Raw genomic sequence first — 21,591 nt, 5'->3', positions numbered from 1 at the left:
AATGAGTAGTAGGCAAGGAGCAGTCCATCAAACTGACTACACCCCTGCCTTCCTTCGGCTCGAAAGGCAGGAAAGACAGGGTCTGTGTCTACAACAGAGAATACCAAGAGTCAGCTCTGCTCAGGAGGAAGGCCTATTTATAGGTCATCTTCATTCACTAATGAGCTAAAGTACCACTTCTTCTGTCATAAGGCAGCGGAAACATATTTTCTGGGAAAGGTCAGGGCTGGTCTTTCCTCTCGCCTAGTTAAAACAAATCTGGCCACTGTGGAGGTTTCTGGGAAGGTAATTGAAAGTTTGAGTTTTCCATTAGCAGAGACTGGAGTGCAGTTATTATTTAGAATATTCTAGACATATATTATGACGGCACACGGGGGAAAAAATTAAAAGTTTCTGAGAAGACTGGGCAAAAAACAACCTTATAATTCCACCTGTTTTCATCCTTACTACATATTACTAGCAATGCCCAGTAAATTCCATTCATTAACAGACACATCAACAGAGGACTCCAATAGACAGTAGGAGTTATTAGTTGTTTTGAGATTCCTGGCTGCTCATAAACAATGTGGGCATCTCTGAAGAGGTCTGCATTTACAAAGCAAACAAATAGATTTATTTCTTTTTATCATTCTGGGAGGAGCAACTAGTGTGGTCTTTTATAGAAAGAACCTAAGTGTATACAAGGATCCCAAAGGTTGAAAAAGGCAGTCTGCATCTGTAAATACTTTACAAGAATCAACATTCCTAAGTAGCACAAGAGGAAAGAATGTCACTATGGTCTTCCTATGCCTGTTTCTTTATTCTATACAATGATGTGAAAATTACATTTTCATGAGATTCTTCTATTTGAGATAGGAAAGCAGGAGAATAAAAAGAGAAAAAAGAGAAATGAAGCCTTCAATGCCCACAAACGTGATATTGATCGACGGTGCTGCAATCTTTTAATTTTTGGAATAAATAAGAGACATACAAATGTGTGGATCTGGCCTTCCTGATCTTCAGAACTGTCAAGCATTGCCTATTTTGGGCTATGAAAATTGGTAACATTTTAAGCCTCCGGTGTTTACAGATCTGAAGGTGCCTCTGGATTCAAATCAAGCCAAAATTGGCTCTGGAACTGTGACTGCCTGATAAAGACGTGACTGAACCTTTAGGGGCTGTAAGTTCTGCAAGGAAGTTGGGAAGAAATGCTTTAAGTATCTTTTGGCAATGAGTCTATTTCACCGCTGACCACGGGTCTGGTTGGGCAGCAGGTTAGAGTTAATGCTAACTTTTTGGGTGATTTGCTTCATTAACCTGCTCAGTTCAGTTCAGTCACTCAGTCATGTCCGACTCTTTGTGACCCTATGAACTGTAGCATGCCAGGCCTCCCTGCCCATCACCAACTCCCGGAGTCCACCCAAACCCATGTCCATTGAGTTGGTGATGCCATCCAACCATCTCATCCTCTGTTGTCCCCTTCTCCTCCTGCCCTCAATCTTTCCCAGCACCAAGATCTTTTCAAATGAGTCAGCTCTTCTCATCAGGTGGCCAAAGTATTGGAGTTTCAGCTTCAACATCAGTGCTTCCAATGAACACCCAGGACTGATCTCCTTTAGGATGGACTGGTTGGATCTCCTTGCAGTCCAAGGGACTCTCAAGAGTCCAGAATCAACATTATTTAGAGGAGCTGGCTAATATTTATGGAGCCAAGCAGGACGCTATGGGGCCTTCCCAGGACAGACCCCCTACACCCCACCATGTCTTCCACCTGCCTCTTATTCATAGAAACGTTACGGTCTCCCACGCTTCCCGAGTCCCAAAAGGCTGGCTCAGGAGTTAATGATTAGGATTTATGAAGATGTAGAAAGTAAGAATCGGAAAAGGCAATGGCACCCCACTCCAGTACTTTTGCCTGGAAAATCCCCTGGACGGAGGAGCCTGGTGGGCTGCAGTCCATGGGGTCGCTAGTTGGACACGACTGAGCGAGTTCACTTTCACTTTTCACTTTCATGCATTGGAGAAGGAAATGGCAACCCACTCCAGTGTTCTTGCCTGGAGAACCCCAGGGACGGGGAAGCCTGGTGGGCTGCCGTCTATGGGGTCACACAGAGTCGGACACGACTGAAGCGACTGAGCAGCAGCAACAGCAGCAGAAAGTAAGAATACTTGCTGGGCCAAGAAACTGATAACACTTTAGACTATAAACCAACCACACAGTCACTGAACTCCCAGTTCCCTGAAAGATATAGATAAAATGCCTGACACACATTCCCAAGTTGTTTTTACAGGAGACAGATCCCCACCAGAAAACTGCTGACTGCAAGTGCAACCAGATCGGATGAAACCAGAAGAGGGTTGATGCTTGAAGCTTCATCTTGATGCCAACCCACCCGAGAATTGTACATGAGCTGACCATGAGCTGACCATGTACCCTGCAGTTCCCTCCCTCGTACTGCCTTCAAAACTTTTATCTCACAACTATCAACTTGAAGGTAGTCTTAGGACATTAGTCTATCACCTTCTCAGGTTGAATAAAGCAATTTTTCTTTTTCTACCAGCACTTGTCTCCTGCGTATTGACCTTTTGAGTAGCAAGCAGAGGAACTAGAGCTGCATATCAGACCTGTCCAGTTACATTTATTGTGAATGAAAACAGCAGAACATACTTCTTAGACATATGAATGTGTATCAAATGTCATGACTGAGCACTTCATATCTTTACCAAGAAGATGTTGATTTTAGCTAAAAGTTGTTTTATTTAGGGGGTGGGATATGGAGAGGAGGTGAATTCCTTGTACTTGGATTTACATTTTCTACTAAAGCTGAATTTTCCCATTAGGCAAATAAATGTTGGCTTCTAAGAGGCTCCCAGTGAAATTAGAGATACTATGTTTAAATTGCTTACCACAGTGTCTGGCACACGTGAGTGCTGTTCAGGTGTAAACAGCATGGTCACTACTGATGCTATTGCTTCTTCCCCTTTATAAGGCGGACAAAACCAGCCCTTTCAGCCCCCAACTTACTGAGCTGAAAGAAGCTGACAGGAAAAGGACTTGGTTGGTTTGCACTTGATCAAGTTAGGTACTAAGGAACCTCTTACTTTTATTTCAGCCTCAAATCTCATCTCCCTTTAGACTCTGAGCAAATAGCAATTCATGTCAGACCTAAGCTGGCGGAGAGGCCCAGAAGCTTTCTGAAGACAGATTATGATAGAAGGGGGCAGCTCTGTGGCTCTCTGCTTGGAGATCTTATTCCAAGGACCTCCAGTCACCTGCTTTGTTGGGTTTTGCTTCTCCCCCATTACATTTTTAAGGGAACACCAAAACAGTGGAAAAGGTTAGACGTTAATCCTCACAAGAGAATCAGGAGAATATCAGCAATTTTGCACAGTTTTGCTGAGGTGAGTTTTTAAAATGTAGAAGCCTTGCCCACCTCAATAGAAGCATCACCTTTCTGAAAATATAACATAGCTATTTTCCACTACAGGAACCATTCTTTACCAAACATCAGAGCTTTTGATGCTTCAGAGGCAAGCAGAGCTATTTATTTGATTTTTTTTTTTTGCTATCCCAGTAAATCATTTATACAGTGCTTGATTCATAAAATCCTGTGTATTTTTTTTAAGATGCACAAAATATCCCATAAACATATCAACTCCTGCATGCTGTGTTCTTGCCAGATAGCCACCAAAAGATTTATAGATTTCCCTCATTATAAAATAATTGATATTCTCTAATAGCTTTAATCTTCTTAGCAGTTTTCTCCTTTGGAGTCTGAGAGAGAAGTATTCAAGATGTTATATGAAAGGAGAAGAGGGTAAGAAACCTGTGGATTTTCTTAGTGGTAAGACACCCTAGAGACTGATACATGAGAAGTGTGATTCTAAAGGTTACGGAGTCCACTGTGGGAAAGATGGATACCTCCTATGAAATGGGATGATTAACCAGGAGGAGAGTCCTCTAAGGGCAGGTAAGCAGTCTAGGGCACCTCCCACCAATCTCTTTTCAAAGCCTCAGTTTTGTCATCTGTAAGATGGAACTGCTTACCAATATTTCACTTCTAGGGTGGCCAGGAGAGGGGACATGGGGCAGGCCAAAGTAGGAACTCTTATGCTGCCCACACGTCCTGTGAATTTATGCTTCCCCCCATGGCACCGGCTGCCCTGCTAGGGAGGCCTGCAGCTCCTTGCCGCTCAGCTGTCCCTGCATCAGTCAGCTCAGGAGGAACATGGTAGAGACGGATCCATGTGTGCTCTCTGGATCAGCTTCTCCCAACAGTATACCTGATATTCTGGGGTTATGCGAACCCTGCCTCTATCTCACAACTGACTCAGAGGAGGAGAGATGTGACAGTCATTTTATAATGACAATGGGAAATGACTGTAGAAAATTGAGTGGAAGAAACCTGGATACAAAGTGAAATATGACTGTATGTCCACTACATAAAGCGTGATGTAAAGGAACTAAATGTAGTTTCACACTGTGGATTATTGTCTAGCTAGTAGAAAACAGATGAGTTAGCACTATAGCTGCTGGCATGAGGGATATCGGTGATACATTAATGGGGGCAAAAAGAAGAGCAATGTGTACAGTATGATCCTATTAAAAGGGGAAGAAAAGAAACTAGTGAAGATTAGGGCAAAAGTTCTAGAATCAGAATGCATGGTTTTTAAAAAAAATTTTTTAACTTCTTCCTTTTTATTTAGATCCTATTTTTTAAATTTTAACTTTTTATTTTATACTGGAGTATAGCCACTCAACAATGTGGAGACACTTTCAGGTGGACAGCGAGGGAACTCAGCCATACACATACATGTACCCATTCTCTTCCTCCCAGGATACATGGTTTTAAACCAAAGCTCTGCCTCATTGACCGAAGCAGACTGGCCATTTACTTAACCACTCTGTATCTCAATTTTCTCATCTGCAAAATAGGGATAAAATATTACCTATTTTAAGTAGAAAAAGGAGGTTTAAGATCATGGAGTCCAGTAGCTTTCTCACTGGGGATGACAGAAGCCACGCTGGTGCTGAGGTGATGAATGGGTGAATGCACTGAGCACAAATGCTCAATAAATGTTTGCTTTTGTTACTACATGTTAGTATTATGAAGCAGAGTGGTCCAGAAGGATGCACACACTTATTGACATGGATTACTTCAGTTGGGCTGCAAGAAGGTGGGGTGGGGGTGTTGGGAGGGTATGAAAAAGAAAATGGAACTGACAGATTATGTGTGCAATAGCAAATGTCACAAGGAAGTGCAGATCGAAAGAGTAAGAAACCACTACACACCTGTGAGCATGGCAGAAATCCAGCACATGGGCAGAACTGAACGTGGACAAGGACGTGGGGCAACCAGACTCACCCTCACTGTGGCGGGAATGCACTTTGAGGACACTTTGGCAGTTTCCTACACTAAACATATTCTTATCGTATGATCCAGCAGTCACCTTCCTTGGTATTTAACTAATAAGTAAGCTGAAAACTTATGTCCACACAAAAAACCCATACAATGCTGTTTACCTATCTGCCTCCTGCGAAACCTGAATGCAGGTCAAGAAGCAACAGTTAGAACCGGACATGGAACAACGCACTGGCTCAAAATTGGGAAAGGAGTATGTCAAGGCTCTATATTGCCACCCTGTTCACTTAACTTGTATGCAGAGTACATCATGCAAAATGCCGGGCTGGATGAAGCACAAGCTGGAATCAAGACTGCCGGGAGAAATATCAATAACCTCAGATATGCAGATGACAGTACTCTTATGGCAGAAAGTGAAGAGGAACTAAAGAACCTCTTGATGAAGGTGAAAGAGGAGAGCAGAGAGCTGGCTTAAAACTCAACATTCAAAAAACGAAGATCATGCATCTGGCCCCATCACTTCATGGCAAATAGATGGGGAAACAATGGAAACAGGGACAGACTTTATTTTCTTGAGCTCCAAAATCACCGAATATGGTGACTGCAGTCATGGAATTAAAAGATGCTTGCTCCTAGGGAGAAAAGCCATGACAATCCTAGATAGCATATTAAAAAGCTGAGACATTACTTTGTCCACAAAGGTGTGTGTTGTCGAAGCTATGGTTTTTCCAGTAGTCATGTATGAGAGCTGGACCATAAAGAAGGCTGAGCACTGAAGAATTGATGCCTTTGAGCTGTGGTGTTGAAGAAGACTCTTGAGAGTCCCTTGGACTCAAGGAGATTAAACCAGTCAATCCTAAAGGAAATCAGCCCTGAATATTCATTGGAAGGACTGATGCTGAAGCTCCAATGCTTTGAACACCTGATACCAAAAGCCGAATCATTAGAAAAGATCCTGATGCTGGGAAAGATTGAAGGCAGGAGGAGAAGGGGACGACAGAGGATGAGATGGCTGGATGGCATCACCGACTCAATGGACACGAGTTTGAGCAAGCTCTGGGAGATGGTGAAGGACGGGAAAGCCTGGTGTGCTGCAGTTTATGGGTGCAAAGAGTTGGACATGACTGAGCGACTAAACAACAATAACAAAAATTCATAACTGCCCAAACTTGGAAGCTACCAAGATGGCCTTCAGCAGGTGAATGGATAAATAAATGGTGGTACATTCAGACAATAGACTATTATTCAGCACTAAAAAGAAACAAGCTACAGGGTATAAAAAGACATGGGGGGACATTAAATGCATATTACTAAGTCAAAGAAACTAATCTGAACAGACTGCATACTGTATGATTCCAATTGCATTAGACATTTTAGAAAAGGCAAAACTATGGAGACAGTAAAAAGGTTAGCGGGTGCCAGGGGTTAGGAGGGAGGGAGAGATGAAAAGGCGGAGCACAGAGGATTTTTAGGGCAGTGAACTACTCTACTCTGTATGATGTTATAATGGTAGATATACGTCATTATACATTTATCCAAACCCACAGAATATATAACACCAAGAATGCACCTTAATAGAAACTATGGGCTTTGGGTGATAATGATGTGTTGATATAGCCCATCCATCGTAACAAATCTACCTCTCTGATGCAGGTGTAGGGCACTGATGAGGGAGTGGGTGTTGGGGGTGTGTGTGCAGTAGGTAGGAGGGTGGACAGGAACTCTCTGTGCTTTCAGCTTAATTTTGATGTGAACCTAAAGTTGCTCTAAAAAATAAGGCCTATTTAAAAATAACCACTGGGAGAAGCCTAAGTGTTAACAGTAATTGCCTCCAGGTGAGGAGGTGACAGACGGCTCTTTCTGCACTTTCCACGTTTCCACCCTGACTTCTAGCCTGTGCTCACGCTGTTCCCTCTGCCTGGAACATTCTCCTCGCTCCCCTACCCTGAGGGGCAGTATCTACTCATCCCTTAGGACTGAGTTTAGCTGGGATTTTCTCCAGGAATTCTTCCCTGATCTTCTCCATGTTCAACGGCGCCTGGACCTCCACCAAGGGGCACATGTTCCATGAATTTACGATTGCCTCTTACCCTGTCTGTCTGCCCTGCTGGGTGTGAGCCTTAGAAGAGATGTCTGTTTTATTCTCACTGTAGCCCCAACACCTACTGAAGCGACAAGCATAGAGTCACTTCATGAATTTTCTGAATATATGAATATGAATGAGATCAGGACAACTGTACAGAAACAACAAAATGAGCAGCAGAAAACTCAAGGTGAAAAGAACCTGAATGATACAGTGAAAGTGGGGAATGGCCACCCTGACAGTTGTGGTGGTCCCGGAAACAAACCAGGGCTGCGAGACAGATGACAAGAAATGAAGAATAGACAGACGCTCACGGGCCTGTGTCAAGAGTGAGACACTGCAGTGCAAATCAGGTCAGTGTAAATGGATCTCCTTATGTGCATCACACCAGGACTGGCCCGGTGTGACAGGGCAGGTAAGAGTTAAAAAGCTTATGGTGGAAAGAAGACCTTGGACCCTGGTCTCAATTTTGAGAGTCTCTACCACACGCACTGTCCTTATGGGCCCTGCAATGTCCATATGCCCTCCAGCACCAATCACTGCCAACAATCCATCAACAGCTCCACAAATGCTTAAGAACCTCCTCTGCGGGAACCCTGCACTGTGTATGCTTTGGTTTGCTGCTGGGGAGCTGAGCTGGGGGAAACGATGTCAATGAGACCATATCACAGACTTTTGTTTCTGCGCCTCATCATTCCAGGAGGCCCACAGTTCACCCAAAGACAATAATGCCTTCCATGACTACATATCCTATTTTTTCTGGAAAACCAATACTGTTTGGAAATGAGAAGGGGAGGGAGAATAGGAGGAAATAAAAAATGAACAAAGACCCTTTTTGTTTTTCCTAATAAAGATTTCCTAGGCGGGCAGTGCAATCTGGAGGCAGGCCTGCCACCCTTCCCCCCTCACCTCTCTCTCCCACTAGAGAAAAAGCACGTCTGTGTCCTCCTAATCCTCAAGGAAGCGCCCACATTAGAGAAGCTTCTGGAGCCCCCTGTAAACTCCACAGCACTCTATTTGCAAGCAAGGCTGGGGTGATTCCTGTCTGCCTTTGCTCTAGTCCCCAGTGCTGCCTGCACAAAGCTCTGGATCTTATTTCAAGAATTCATCTGCTCCAATTTTGTCTCCTACCCGAGGTCTCGACCCTCAGCTGAATTACAATTAGTTGCCCTGAGGATCCTGGAAGAGGCTCATTTCAGAGGAAAATGCCTTCTGCCAGGCAGCGCCAATCGAGCCCATAGTTAGCATCTATGAATTTCAACTCTAAAGAACTGTCTCTGCTCACGTGGCCCAGAGAAATCTGTCTTTCACGATGGCCCATATTTGCTGTACTTTAGACAGGCTTCTCTATAATGCTGAAATTGTTTCTCCCAAATCTCATTTTTGAAACAATCACTGCTGAGTAAGTTTTCTTCCCAAGCTGCCTTGAGAATTTCTTCTTAAAATAAAAAGAATTATTGCTTTTCTGAAGAATGGAGTTTGCAAAATCTGACAGCTAATGTGCAGGACTGAGGGGCGGGAGGTAAGAGTTCTCTTCTGGGTTCTGTGCCCGATTCATTGAGATAAAAGGGCAACAGTCAAGGGGCCTCAGTTCTCATTCCCATCTGTGAAATGGGACAGTATTCATTCTCTCTCTTACTAGGGTTTGGGAATGGTACTGCATTCAATTAATACTTTTGGTCTCTAGAGAAACAGATGCACTTGGTGAATACCATTCTTATAAAATTTACCTTTTCTTTCCCAAGTTTGTTTCACACAGAAGGTGAGGTGAGGGGGATAAGGCTGTGTGGGGAGCCTAGATTCCCATCCCTCCTCTGCAGCCAGCTGGCCACATGCTCTTGGTGAACTCGGTCCACTGCTCCAGGCCTCAGCCTCCCATCTGCACAAGGAAAGGCTGAGTCACAGCTGTGATGTCCACACATTTTTAAGCAGCGGCACTTCTCTTAGTGAACAGTTTTCACAAATCCAATCCAGACCTTGGTAGGAGAGGTACGTGAACCCCACCCGCACCTGCAAGGCTCTCCACAGCCCTCACCGTGCTCCCTGAGGCACCCCTGGGGCCCTTCCTGCACAGAGGCGCGCGCTCCAAGCCAGGGCCTCCTCACTCAGAGCTTGTCATCAAGACAAAATGAGATAATGCGTGGTTCTGGCCCACAGACGTGGTTCTTGAAACAGTGAATAGATGGGAAGACAATTTAGGCTGAAGGTGGGACAACAGCACACTTGTCACATGTTTTTTTCACCGATGGAAAGGGGGAGACCGTACCTTCATGGCTACACATTTATCCCTGACTCCCCCTCTGACAAACCAGTCAGAAACAATGTTAACAATAATAACGATAATGCCAGGGTTAAAAGTTTATTTCTGATGCTCACTTGGTGCCATGTACTGTCCTAACCACCTCACATATATTAACCCATTCAATAGGCATGACCACCTAAGAGGTAGATTCCATTTCATTGATGAGGCAACTGAAGCACAGCGAGGTTAAGTGACTAGATAAAGGTCACAGAGCTAGTAAGTGACAGGGCCAGAACAAAGCTGAAACTATTGCTAAAGAATGGTGCTACAGAGACTCGGAGACACACCGCAGGTGACCTCGCAGACCTCACTTCAGGGACATAAATAAATCTCATATAATAGATGCTACTGTAACCATGGTGGAAGTGCTAAGGGACAGATAGAGGAGTTCTGATAATTCACTCGTCAAACATGTATTAAGCACCTACTGTATGCCTAAGGAGCTGAGAATGTGTGGTGGACAAGACTGACCGGGAAGACCCAGCTCTCAGAATGTGGAGTCCAGTAGGGTAAACTCACGACAGGTCCATGTTTATACACACAATGCTCACATGTTATACTTATTGGTATTTTAATTCTGCTGTGATAAGATCAAAGGAGGAAAAGTAAAGGTCCCCTGAGAATGAGTGTATGTCAAGAGTGAGGGGAGAATTAAAGGTAATAAGAACTGAATGTAAGATGTGTATATGTTTGAGTATGTATACATGCACACACATACACATGTACCAGGTAATTAGGCATGCAGTATTAAAATGGGGCACAAGAAACTCAAGTTTTGATTATTCTAGAATGTCCTGAGGCTCCTCTTCACTACTTATTAGTGCCTCTACTAAAAGGTGAGAAAAGGAAAGGGCTTTGCTTGATTTTACTGCAAGTGGTAAAAGCTCTGATGCAAAGAATAAGCTTAAGACCATGGGCTGAAGGACAAATTCTTCTTGGATTTCACTTGTGGCTCCCCCTCTGTGTCTCACAAACCCATGGGTGAGACTCAGCGAAGAGGCTCTACAGTGTGGCCCAGAGGTTAAGATAACGTGCTTAGGGCCAGGAAGACATGGTTTGTTCACTGTATCACCACCCAAGAGCTGTGTGACCAAGGGCAAGTCACTTAACCTCTCTGAGTCTCAGTTTTCACATCTGTAAAATGGGGTGGCAGATACTGTAGGTGGGTTACCTGATGCCTTCTCTAATTCACTTCTCTTTTTCCTATCTCTACCATAAAGAGGCCCCAAATCAGAACACTCACCTTCCCAGCCACCCCCTTGCAGATATGGGTGCCCAAATGTCAGTTCTGGCTCAGAATCACTGGGAGACTTTGCATTCTGAATAAGAACGCAAAATCTTCAAAGGAAGAAGTTTTGTTCTCTTTGCCCTTCCTCCATCTTCTTGCCTGAAAGGTAGACTTCCCAGAAGTACAGCAGCTATTTTATGACCATGAGGATAAGGATGAGGAAGCAGGAAGATAGAATAAGTCTTGTTCTCCAATGAAAGACTTGAGTAGCTATGCCAACCCTGGACTGTTTTATGAGATGAATGAATAAATGAATAAACCCCTTTTTTGAGCTGTTAGCTAAAGTTCTCTGTTACTTGCAGTTTAATGCATTTTTTACATTGATACAAACAGAATAAAAACAGAATCCACTTCATGGTGACTGGTAACTACATCTCAGTTAGTCCCATGAAGTTAGTCCCAGACTAAGATAACGTGTGTTCAGTGCCAGGTTCATGGCCTGGCATGGAGCAAGTATCAGTACACATGGCCCATATGCTAGTGCTGCTGAAGAAAGGAAAACCTGCCATCCCTTTGGCAAGTCACTGAACAGAGCATGGAGGTGGGAAGCTGGGTGAAAGGGGCCCTACCTCGGTCACTGAAGTCATCCACGAGCACAATCTCGGCGATCAGCTCCGGGGGTGAGCGGTTCAGCACGCTGTGGACGGTGCGCAGGAGGGAGGACCAGCCCTCATTGTGGAAGGGGATGATGATGCTGGTGTTGGGCAGCGTCTCCAGGTAGCGTTTGCTTTTGCAGCTAGAGGGATACACAGGAGGTGAAGAGGACAGGTTCAGCTCTCACGCTGCCCAGAGAACTCAGGCATATAGTTCAGCTAACTGTAATTCCTACTTCTGCTCCAGCCCCTAGGGATTGAGTGAAAGCTGGGGACACCACTGTCACTTCAGAACTGTCTTCTACTTGGGACCCCAGCACACATAAACACACCCGCGTACACTCACATAGATATATACACACACAAGATCCCCCTAGCTCTGTACATGAACAGTTACAAAGCAACAACTCCCAGTGGTGAAGGAGCACTGGGGTTTGGTGTTTACATGCACGAACTTGTTCATGCCTCAGTTGTGATAGGAACATGCTTGTTCATCTTCACGATTCCATGTGAAGGACAGCCCTTAGATGGTACTCTTGCCTCTTTCCCCACCCCTTGCACGTTCTCCTCCATGGAGGAAAAACCATGTATCCATGAACTTGGAAGAATAAACTGGGTCTCCTTTGCTCTCCACCAGCCCTATGGTAAGCCTGAGGGTGGAAGACCCTGCTCCTGTGGGCCTTTCATACAGTAACACTCCAAGGATTTAACACAGTTACTTAGTATCAGAAAATATCTAGCTGAAGTTCAAACTTCTCTGACTTTTCTGTATCTTTTTAAAGCTGGTTGTTAAAAACCAGGATCAAGACAAGGCTGACCCAATGCCTTTAGCTGATGTGTCTCCTAGTCTCTTTTCCCCTTACCATTTATTTTGTTTAGGAAACCCGGTCATCTGTCCTAGAGTATTTTCCACAGTCTGCATTTTGCTTTCTGCATTGCTGTGGTGTCTCTCAACATGTTCCTCTGTCTGCCCCATGTTGGCTCCTGTAAACTGGTAGTGAGAGCTAGAGGCTTGACCTGATTTGATGAGAATATTCTGGCAGCCTCTTCATGGGTTCTAGTGCGTAGCAAAGAAGACCCAGCACAGTCAGAAATAAATAAAATTCTACTTAGTCATGGTGTATAATCCTTACAAGTTGCTTATATAATCCTTATGTATTGGTTTGCTAGTATTTTGTTGAGGATTTTTACATCTATATTTATAAGGGAAACTGGTCTGAGTTTTCTTAGGCTTTTGTCTGGTTTTACATTTTAACTCTTTTGCTAAAAATCAGGGCTCTTAGCATCAACATTACTAGGCTATTTTTCCCTATAATATAATAATAGTTTTAGGAAAACAATACCAATATTATTGCTAACAACATGATGATAGAAAATTTAAGAATCTTTTCGTCTTTCGTTTCTTTTCATTGTTGGGGTATATTTCAATAGAGATATTAGAGATTTTCCCAGGGCCCAGAAAAGAGGAGCTGAAGACCAGGCAGGCCCAGAGGAAATGACAAAACTATCCACCTTGAGCCAGGTCTCTGGCATAACGGGTAGAAGTTGGGAGCCCAGATGTAAAAGGCTTCATGCAAGGGGGTTCCACAAGGCTGCTAAGAAGTTTTTTTGGGGAAACTTGTGACATCTGGGACAATGAACATAACAAGAAAATATCTCCTTTCGTATGCCACTGTAATCCACTGTCTAAATAAGCCCAGATCTCCTTGCAACGTACTGGTGGTCCAGTGGTTAAGAATCCACCTGCCAATGCAGGGGACATGGGTTCAATCCCTGGTCTGGGAAGATCTCATATGCCACGAGGCGACTAGGCCTGTGCACCACAACTACTGAGCCCGTGTGCCTTAGAGCCTGTGCTCCACAATAAGAGAAGCCGCTGCAATGAGAAGCCTGCACACCGCAACTACAGAATATCCCCTACTCATTGCGGCTAATAAAAGCCCACACACAGCAACAAAAACCCAGCGCGACCAAAAATACACAAATAAATAGACAGTAAAGGGGCTGGTGGATGGAGAGAGGGATGAATGTGTATGTGATAAAATCACTAGAGGAAGGTTAATCACAGAATCTAGTCAGGAGAAAACTGAGTGTCCCATGTGCAATTCTTTCAAGCTTTCCGTATGTTTGATAATTTTCAGAAAGAAGCGTTGGGAGGAAAAAACAGGTCAGGGTCAACTGTCTCCTCAGCTTTAAATCCTACCTCTCCTAGAGGCATCAAGGGAAGCTAGGGGGTGGGACGGGGCAGGACTGACCTTGTGGTGTTTGGCTGTGAGCCCAGTTTCAGCTGCATGGACAGGATGCCCCTAATTCTGGCAGTCCAGTTTTGATGAACAGGCCAGTTTTTCTTTCTACTTGCAATCTCCTGACTTCTTTTATACCTCTTCCTGTTCATCCATCTGGCTGGACCGCTTTTATCGAGGCCCCACACAGCCTTCCTCCACCCCTTCCCCCACTTCTCTAACCCCTTTGATCATTTCAGCCAGCCTTCTGGGGGAACCTTCTTCAACTTCATTATGTTGGCTTTCACCAATAAAGGAAAGCATCTCTTCTTAAAAAGCCCTTTCGGTTAATTTGTCTGAATCCTCTGTGGCCAAGAAAGGCGCTATCTAGTTTTCTACAAAAGTTCCTGCCTTCCATCCAATTTCACAGGAGGCTCACTCGATTGAAGCAGGGTTGGAAGGGGGGTTAGCTGTAATAAACCGCTGGAGTCCATGGAGAGAAATACAATAGAGCTATTACTCAGCAGAGAGCCCTGGCTTTCTTGAACCCCAGAGTTGGGCCCCACAGCCTATGGGTAGACACACCATCATATACTAAAGGAAGTAGACAGAGCCATAACAGACTAAATTCACTTCTAATTTAACCCAATCTTGGAATCAAAGATTATTCGGAACTTAAAAAAAGGCTCAGACTTGACCATGTGCTTTTTTTGGGGGGGAGGGGTGGTTTACTCTTTTTCTCCTTCCTCTATTCACTTACTTATTTATTTACTAAATAAACACAAAACGGCATTTCGGCATGGGCACTCATCATTAGTTTGGTCCCAGTTTAGTAGAGTTTCTTGGTTTAAATAGAAAATTATGTGACATATTGAAATGAATCTCTCCAGTATCCCGCAGAAAACGTGGTTCCACAGACTTGCCCACAGGCCACCTCCCTGCTGGGAGTTCATGGGAGAAGCCCCAGTTCTCCTCAGATTGCAGCAGACAGAGGGGGAATGGGGGTGGCAGGGAGGAGGAGAGAAGGCCATCCTGTGACGTCCCCACCTTACTTGTCCCCTTTAAGACCTGTCTGCGTGTTGTGTCTTAGGGATCTCAACACTGGATGGTAGAGGACATCCGGTCCTTTTGTGTGTGATAAACAGGAAGTACCCTTCACCTGACGGCCTTCAGAGAGTGGTCTCTGGCAAGGGGAAGACAGGGCACTGCTCCCAATGCAGAGGCTGGTTTTGGCTCTGACCAGACAGTAATAATCTCTGCCTTCCCCTGGTTCATCATGCCTGAGGGTTTACAGAACACCCTCCTTTCTCTCGTCTCCAAGCTGTATCAACCCCTGGGAGGGAGACAAACTGGGCAGTGCTAACCCCCTTCTTCACCTGGGGAATATGGAGCCCTGAGAGGAGAGTAACTTGGGCCCAAACCTCAAATCTAGAGTGTATGTACCTAAAATAATGCTTACAATATCTTTCCTGATGACAAAAGTGGTAACTGCTCAGAATGAGAAGCTGGAAAACACAGAAAGGCTAAAAGACAACTGCTAAGGCTGGCAACATCCTGACGCCAGGGGCTGACCTCTCTGCAACATTCAGGGCGTGTCTTCCTCAGTGCTGTTCTCTGAACACATATTAGCTTCTACAACATGGCACACGGCACACTGACTTGATGGCTCTAGGTCCCCGTGGGCTCCCAGATACAGCGTGGCCTCCTGAGATGCCGGAGAGAGGCCCCCTGGGGGCAGGCGAGGGCAGAGTGATGCCCTCATGAAGGGTCAAAGCAGGGACATGTGACACTTACGTCACACAACATCAGTGGTGGTGCCCTCATGGCTCAGTATTTCTGGTCTCAGAAGACACCATAGAGGAAGAGGTCCCTGTGCGTTTCAAACCTGACGACTATGAGCTGAGTGCAAAACATCCCACCCCTTGCCCAAGCACTTCTTCCGTCATTTGATTCACAGTCTAATGAGGCCCCAGTCCTGACAGGACAAAGTTTAGTTAGACATGCCAGCATGAGAACAAAGAGGCATGCTCAGGGGTGTTCCCTAACACACTTTGAAATGGTGAAGAGAGCAGAAACAAAGTGAATGTCCATCAGTGGGGGCATATTAAATAAGTGATGAAAAATTCAAACTATAGAGTACTGATAGCAGTTAAAAATAAGGTAGAAGATGACAATGATGATAATGCACTATATCTGCTAAGCGTTTTCATTATGTCAGGCAAGGTTGTAAGCACTTTATATGCTTTAATTATTTAATTGTCACAATGCTCTTACAAGGTAGAGCATCATTATGGCAATGATGGGAATATCATTATTCCCATTACAATGAGGAGGAAACAAGGCAGAGAGGTGAAACAGTTGGTAGTGGCTGGAACCGAGATTTAAAGCCATCTGCCCCGTGTACGTAAATATTTTTACAGGGATAGTATACTATTAATCGCACAGACAAAAAGGAGAATGAAGAGACTAAAAAACAAAAGTTGAGGAAACTAAGTAGGAGACTGAAGTCCGGGCTTCTGGTTTCTGCTCTGCCAGAAACCAGATCTTCTGGCAAGATCGGCAAGTCACTTCTTGCCGACACCAAGTTCCTCTTATGTTGATAAGGGAGCTGGACAAAGAGTAAGTCTGACATGCCTGCTCTGTACTCCTTCTCCTTCTTTTGGTAAGAGCATCCTGATTTCCCTTGGGGAATCTCCCACCCTGTGATTCCACAGGGTTTGAGAGAAGTCCTTGTCTTGCCTTGAGGGTGGGCAAGAGGGCCTGGCTCAGCCAACTGCAGCTCCCAAGCCCCGTGGTTGTTTGAGGGGTGGGAACTCACAAACCAGAACAAACTGTGGCTGAGACAGCTGGGAGAGAGGGAAGGTTTTGTTTTTTTTTCCTGTAAATGAACATGGAAGGATGGAAGTCTTGAGGCCACCATACAGTCTGTTCCCTATGTTAAAATGAAGTTGCTGCTGCTAAGTCGCTTCAGTCGTGTCCGACTCTGTGCGACCCCATAGACAATAGCCCACCAGGCTCCCCCGTCCCTGAGATTCTCCAGGCAAGAATACTGGAGTGGGTTGCCATTTCCTTCTCCAATGCCTGAAAGTGAAAAGTGAAAGTGAAGTCGCTCAGTCATGTCCGACCCTTAGCGACCCCATGGACTGCAGCCCACCAGGCTCCTCCTTAGCAGAACAGAAAACAGAGCCAAGAGAGGTTCCTGCTGGCATCATTTAGGGACCTAGATCCAGCGATGGCTGAAGCCAAGGTCTACTCCTAGCCTTTCCAGTTACACAAGTCAATACACTGTTTTTTCTTCAATCAGTTTGAGTTAGGCTTCTGTCAGTTCTAACTGGAGAAGGCAATGGCACCCCACTCCAGTACTCTTGCCTGGAAAATCCCATGGACAGAGGAGCCTGGTAGGCTGCAGTCCATGGGGTCGCTAGGAGTCGGACACGACTGAGTGACTTCACCTTCACTTTTCACTTTCATGCATTGGAGAAGGAAATGGCAACCCACTCCAGTGTTCTTGCTTGGAGAATCCCAGGGACGGAGGAGCCTGGTGGGCTGCCGTCTATGGGGTCACACAGAGTCAGACACGACTGAGGTGACTTAGCAGCAGCAGCAGTTGTAACTATTGGGTTGGCCAAAAAGTTTGTTCAGTTAGGAAATACGTTGTTCAATACACTTCTTGATGATAATGAAAAATGTGTCTTTTATTTTTACTTAAAACCAAATGAATTTTTTGCCAACCCAATATAAGACTCTTGCTTATGTAGCTAAATAATCTCTAAGCCCCGTCAGCCACATGCATCTGTTGTGGACCTCAGGATGGCTTTTGAAGGACAGAAGCAGAAACCGGTCCGAGGTATCCTCTCTGACCTGAAGGGGGCAGCCACTCTCCTGCTGCAGAAAGAGAACTTTGCTCACTCACTGACTAGGAGAAAGTGGCCTGGACAGAGGGCTGTGGAGGGGAATGGGAGGCAGTGAGAGGACTCATTTATGACTGAGCAGCCCCCAGTTTGATATTCCCTAAAGGAGAAGGCAATGGCACCCTACTCTAGTACTTTTGCCTGGAAGATCCCATGGACGGAGAAGCCTGGTACGCTGCAGTCCATGGGGTAGCTAGAGTCGGACACGACTGAGAGACTTCACTTTCACTTTTCACTTTCATGCACTGGAGAAGGAAATGGCAACCCACTCCAGTGTTCTTGCCTGGAGAATCTCAGGGACGGGGAAGCCTGGTGGGCTGCTGTCTATGGGATCGCACAGAGTCAGACACGACTGAAGCGACTTAGCAGCAGCAGCAGCAGCAGCAGCAGCAGCAGCAGCAAAGGCTTCTGAGCCCTTGGGCGTGAAGATGAATCTAATATACTGGCCCTTAAGATGCACCCTCAGGGCTTAATGCTGGAGCACTAGAATTAAAAAAAAAAAAAGAAATCAAAATCAAAGGGAAGCATTTCAAAAATTTCTTCAAGTCAACCTTGAAAAAGAACAATCCAATCATTCTGAAGGGAACTATATTTTAAAAAAACCCATATATATTTGCAGGGCAGCAAAGGAGAGACAGACGTAGAGAACAGACTTGTGCACACAGTAGGGGAAGGAGAGGGCGGGATGATTTGAGAGAGCAGCTGAAACACGTGCATGACCATAGGTAAAATACACAGCCATGGGAAGCTGCTGTAGGATGCAGGGAACCCAAACTCGGTGCTCCATGACAGCCTAGAGGGGTGGTATGGGGTAAGGGCTGGGAGGGAGGTTCAGGAGGGAGGGGACATATGTTTACCTATGGTTGATTCATGTGGATGTATCGCAGAAACCAACACATTATTGTAAGTAATTATCCTCCAATTAAAAATAAAATAAAAACATTTAACTCCCTAACACTGGACACTATCCACTGCCTAGAGGCAGAAGCAGACCCTGGACCCAAGGGCAGCTAATCCATTGACTTGTCTGTGGTTGATGGTTTAGCAAGAAATCTGTGTCCAATTGGGGTTCACCAGGTCAATCAAATTCTCTTCCTTTGGTATACAACCTTGATATATAGAAAGGCAGTCCCAGAGATAATGAGAGGAACAGACACAGAGCTACATGGAGAAAAGCTAAGGCTTCTTAATAAAGGGATCCAGAAATTTCTGCTGCTGAGATCTTAAGAAAACCTGGTGGTTGGGTTTAGAAAGTCCTTCCTATTTCAGGCCCTGAGAGACGTGGCAGTGCCACAGCTTCCCCTGCTCCTCCTGGAGAGCCTAGCTGGCTTTTTCCACATTCCCGCTTCCCTTTATTGCCCTTGTCTCCTTGCAGAGGAGTCCCCATTAACTGAAGTAACTGTGCAGCCAGTAAAAAGTCTATTCCCTGGAGTAAAAAACAAGCAGCCAGACATTGTACTAGAACTAGATGAAGTGTTCTTAATTCTTCTTTATAACTTTGAAAAGAACGGACTCTTTTAGAATTAAGATTTCTAATTTCTCCAGAAAAATCATGAATATGGAGATTTGGACTTTGCTGGGGCACACGGTTACTGTTTCATATGATTAGCAATGCCTTATCAATACTGTGCCAACTGGGCTACCTTGACATCAGGAAAATTACCTGTAGACCACAGCATTTCACCACCACTATGCTCTGTGCACTACAGACAGCAAACCGTTCTTCAATGATTACAAGGGTGAGTCTTTTTTTAAAGGAATGATCATTTAGAAAATCCTGTGGAGTAACTCTATTGTTTGAAAGTTCCCAGTGCTTGTACTCTTAGATAAACAATCTTCTTCTAGAAATGGGCAACATTTTAGCCATTTCTCATGGCAGCTAACCCAACATGCCTTCCTCCACCAAACAGATGTCTAGATGAGGCTTGTTGAGAGCTGATTTGTATGTTTTGGGGGTGGTAGAAGACAGCATCTTTCGGGATTGAGAACAAGGCAAAGGCATTGCTTCCAGGCTATGTGCACAGCTTCAGTGTGAAAAGTCAATGAGAAGAACTGAATATGAAGGCTGGAAGGGCCTGAACCTCATTCTGTTTGCATTTAGTTTTGCAGATGAGGAAACTGAGGGTCCCTCAGTCCATAATAGGTCCATAATAGGGAGGGACCCTCCCAGGGTCACAGAGTGAGACAGCAAACCCATATATCAAATAGTGGGTACTTTCTAAGGAGGAAACTGCAGGTGTTGTAAGGGAAGGGGCATAAGCTGAAGAGACCCTCAAATCTGGGTTCAAATCTCACCTTATATACTTAGCAGTGGGTCACTTTGCGAAGGTCATGGCCTCCCTAAGCCTGTTTCCACATGGATAAAATAGGGATATAACTCCTTCCTAATTAAGGCTGTCCCAAGGAATAAAAGAGATACCATATGTGAATGCACCTGGTACAGCATCTGGCTCAGAAAACTGATTTCCCACCTCCCTGAGGCCTCAGTGTAGGTCATTTTCCAGCACATGGTTTAGCTTTAAAACTCTGAAATTCTCCTTTCTCTACTTTGTATGTAGAAGACAGTCCCTTATAATACAACAGTCTCAGAAAGACTTGTCTTATGGGCTCTGGAGCCCTCAAGAAGCTTTGTGAAAGTTATAAATAGCTCCAGGCTCTGGAACAAAAGGAAGAAACTGGGTCTTAGTGGGCGGAGTGTGCAAAGCTCCTGCCCTGCATCCTCATCATCCCTCCAGACACAGGTCTGTGGCCTCTCCCCACACTGACAGCAAGCCTTCCCTCCGCAGCAGGGGCTTGGCTCCGCAGCCCTCCTCTCTCACTCTGCGGGGGATAAGACAGGGGTGCGTTTCTCTTTAACACAGTCTGGCTGGAAGCAGAGGAGCTGGAAAATGAGTGTGACAACATGTGCCGAGGCTGACAACTTTATAAAGGTCCTTTTCCGTTCAAGGCAGGCTTCGCAGAACCCACCTGCTCTTCCCTCCTCTCAACAGTTTAGAGAATCACAAAAGTTATTAGTATTAATTAGGCACCTATAAACCACCAGTTCATCACCAGCTTTGTGCCCACCTAACCTGCCCCAGAAGTAGAGGAAATAGAGGAAAACAACAGAATGGGAAAGACTAGAGATCTCTTCAAGAAAATGAGAGATACCAAGGGAACATTTCATGCAAAGATGGGTTCGATAAAGGACAGAAATGGTATGGACCTAACAGAAGCAGAAGATATTAAGAAAAGGTGGCAAGAATACACAGAAGAACTGTACAAAAAAGAGCTTCACGACCCAGATAATCACGATGGTGTGATCACTCACCTAGTGCCAGGCATCCTGGAATGTGAAGTCAAGTGGGCCTTAGAAAGCATCACTACGAACAAAGCTAGTGGAGGTGATGGAATTCCAGTTGAGCTATTTCAAATCCTGAAAGATGATGCTGTGAAAGTGCTGCACTCAATATGCCAGCAAATTTGGAAAACTCAGCAGTGGCCACAGGACTGGAAAAGGTCAGTTTTCATTTCAATCCCAAAGAAAGACAATCTCAAAGAATGCTCAAACTACCACACAATTGCACTTATCTCATACGCTAGTAAAGTAATGCTCAAAATTCTCCAAGCCAGGCTTCAGCAGTACGTGAACCATGAACTTCCAGATGTTCAAGCTGGTTTTAGAAAAGGCAAAGGAACCAGAGATCAAATTGCCAACATCTGATGGATCATGAAAAAAGCAAGAGGGTTCCAGAAAAAAATATATTTCTGCTTTATTGACTATGCCAAAGCCTTTGACTCTGTGGATCACAATAAACTGTGGGAAATTCTGAAAGAGATGGGAATACCAGACCACCTGACCTGCCTCTTG

General features: G+C 44.9%; 1 protein-coding gene across 1 annotated transcript in view; it reads right to left on the bottom strand.

Annotated features, from left to right (window-relative positions):
• GALNT10 (polypeptide N-acetylgalactosaminyltransferase 10) overlaps positions 1 to 21,591 on the bottom strand; it is a 227,036-nt gene that overhangs the window by 86,131 nt on the left and 119,314 nt on the right. Inside the window, exon 5 of the mRNA XM_010829397.1 lies at positions 11,585 to 11,751. Coding sequence (XP_010827699.1) covers positions 11,585 to 11,751 — 167 coding nt within the window. The remainder of the gene's footprint in view (positions 1 to 11,584; positions 11,752 to 21,591) is intronic.

Source organism: Bison bison, unplaced genomic scaffold, assembly GCF_000754665.1.
Source record: "Bison bison bison isolate TAMUID 2011002044 unplaced genomic scaffold, Bison_UMD1.0 scf7180017864505, whole genome shotgun sequence".
Taxonomy (NCBI): Eukaryota; Metazoa; Chordata; class Mammalia; order Artiodactyla; family Bovidae; genus Bison; species Bison bison.
The sequence above is the reverse complement of the archived record's forward strand: the minus strand, read 5'-3'. Positions and strand labels throughout refer to the sequence as shown.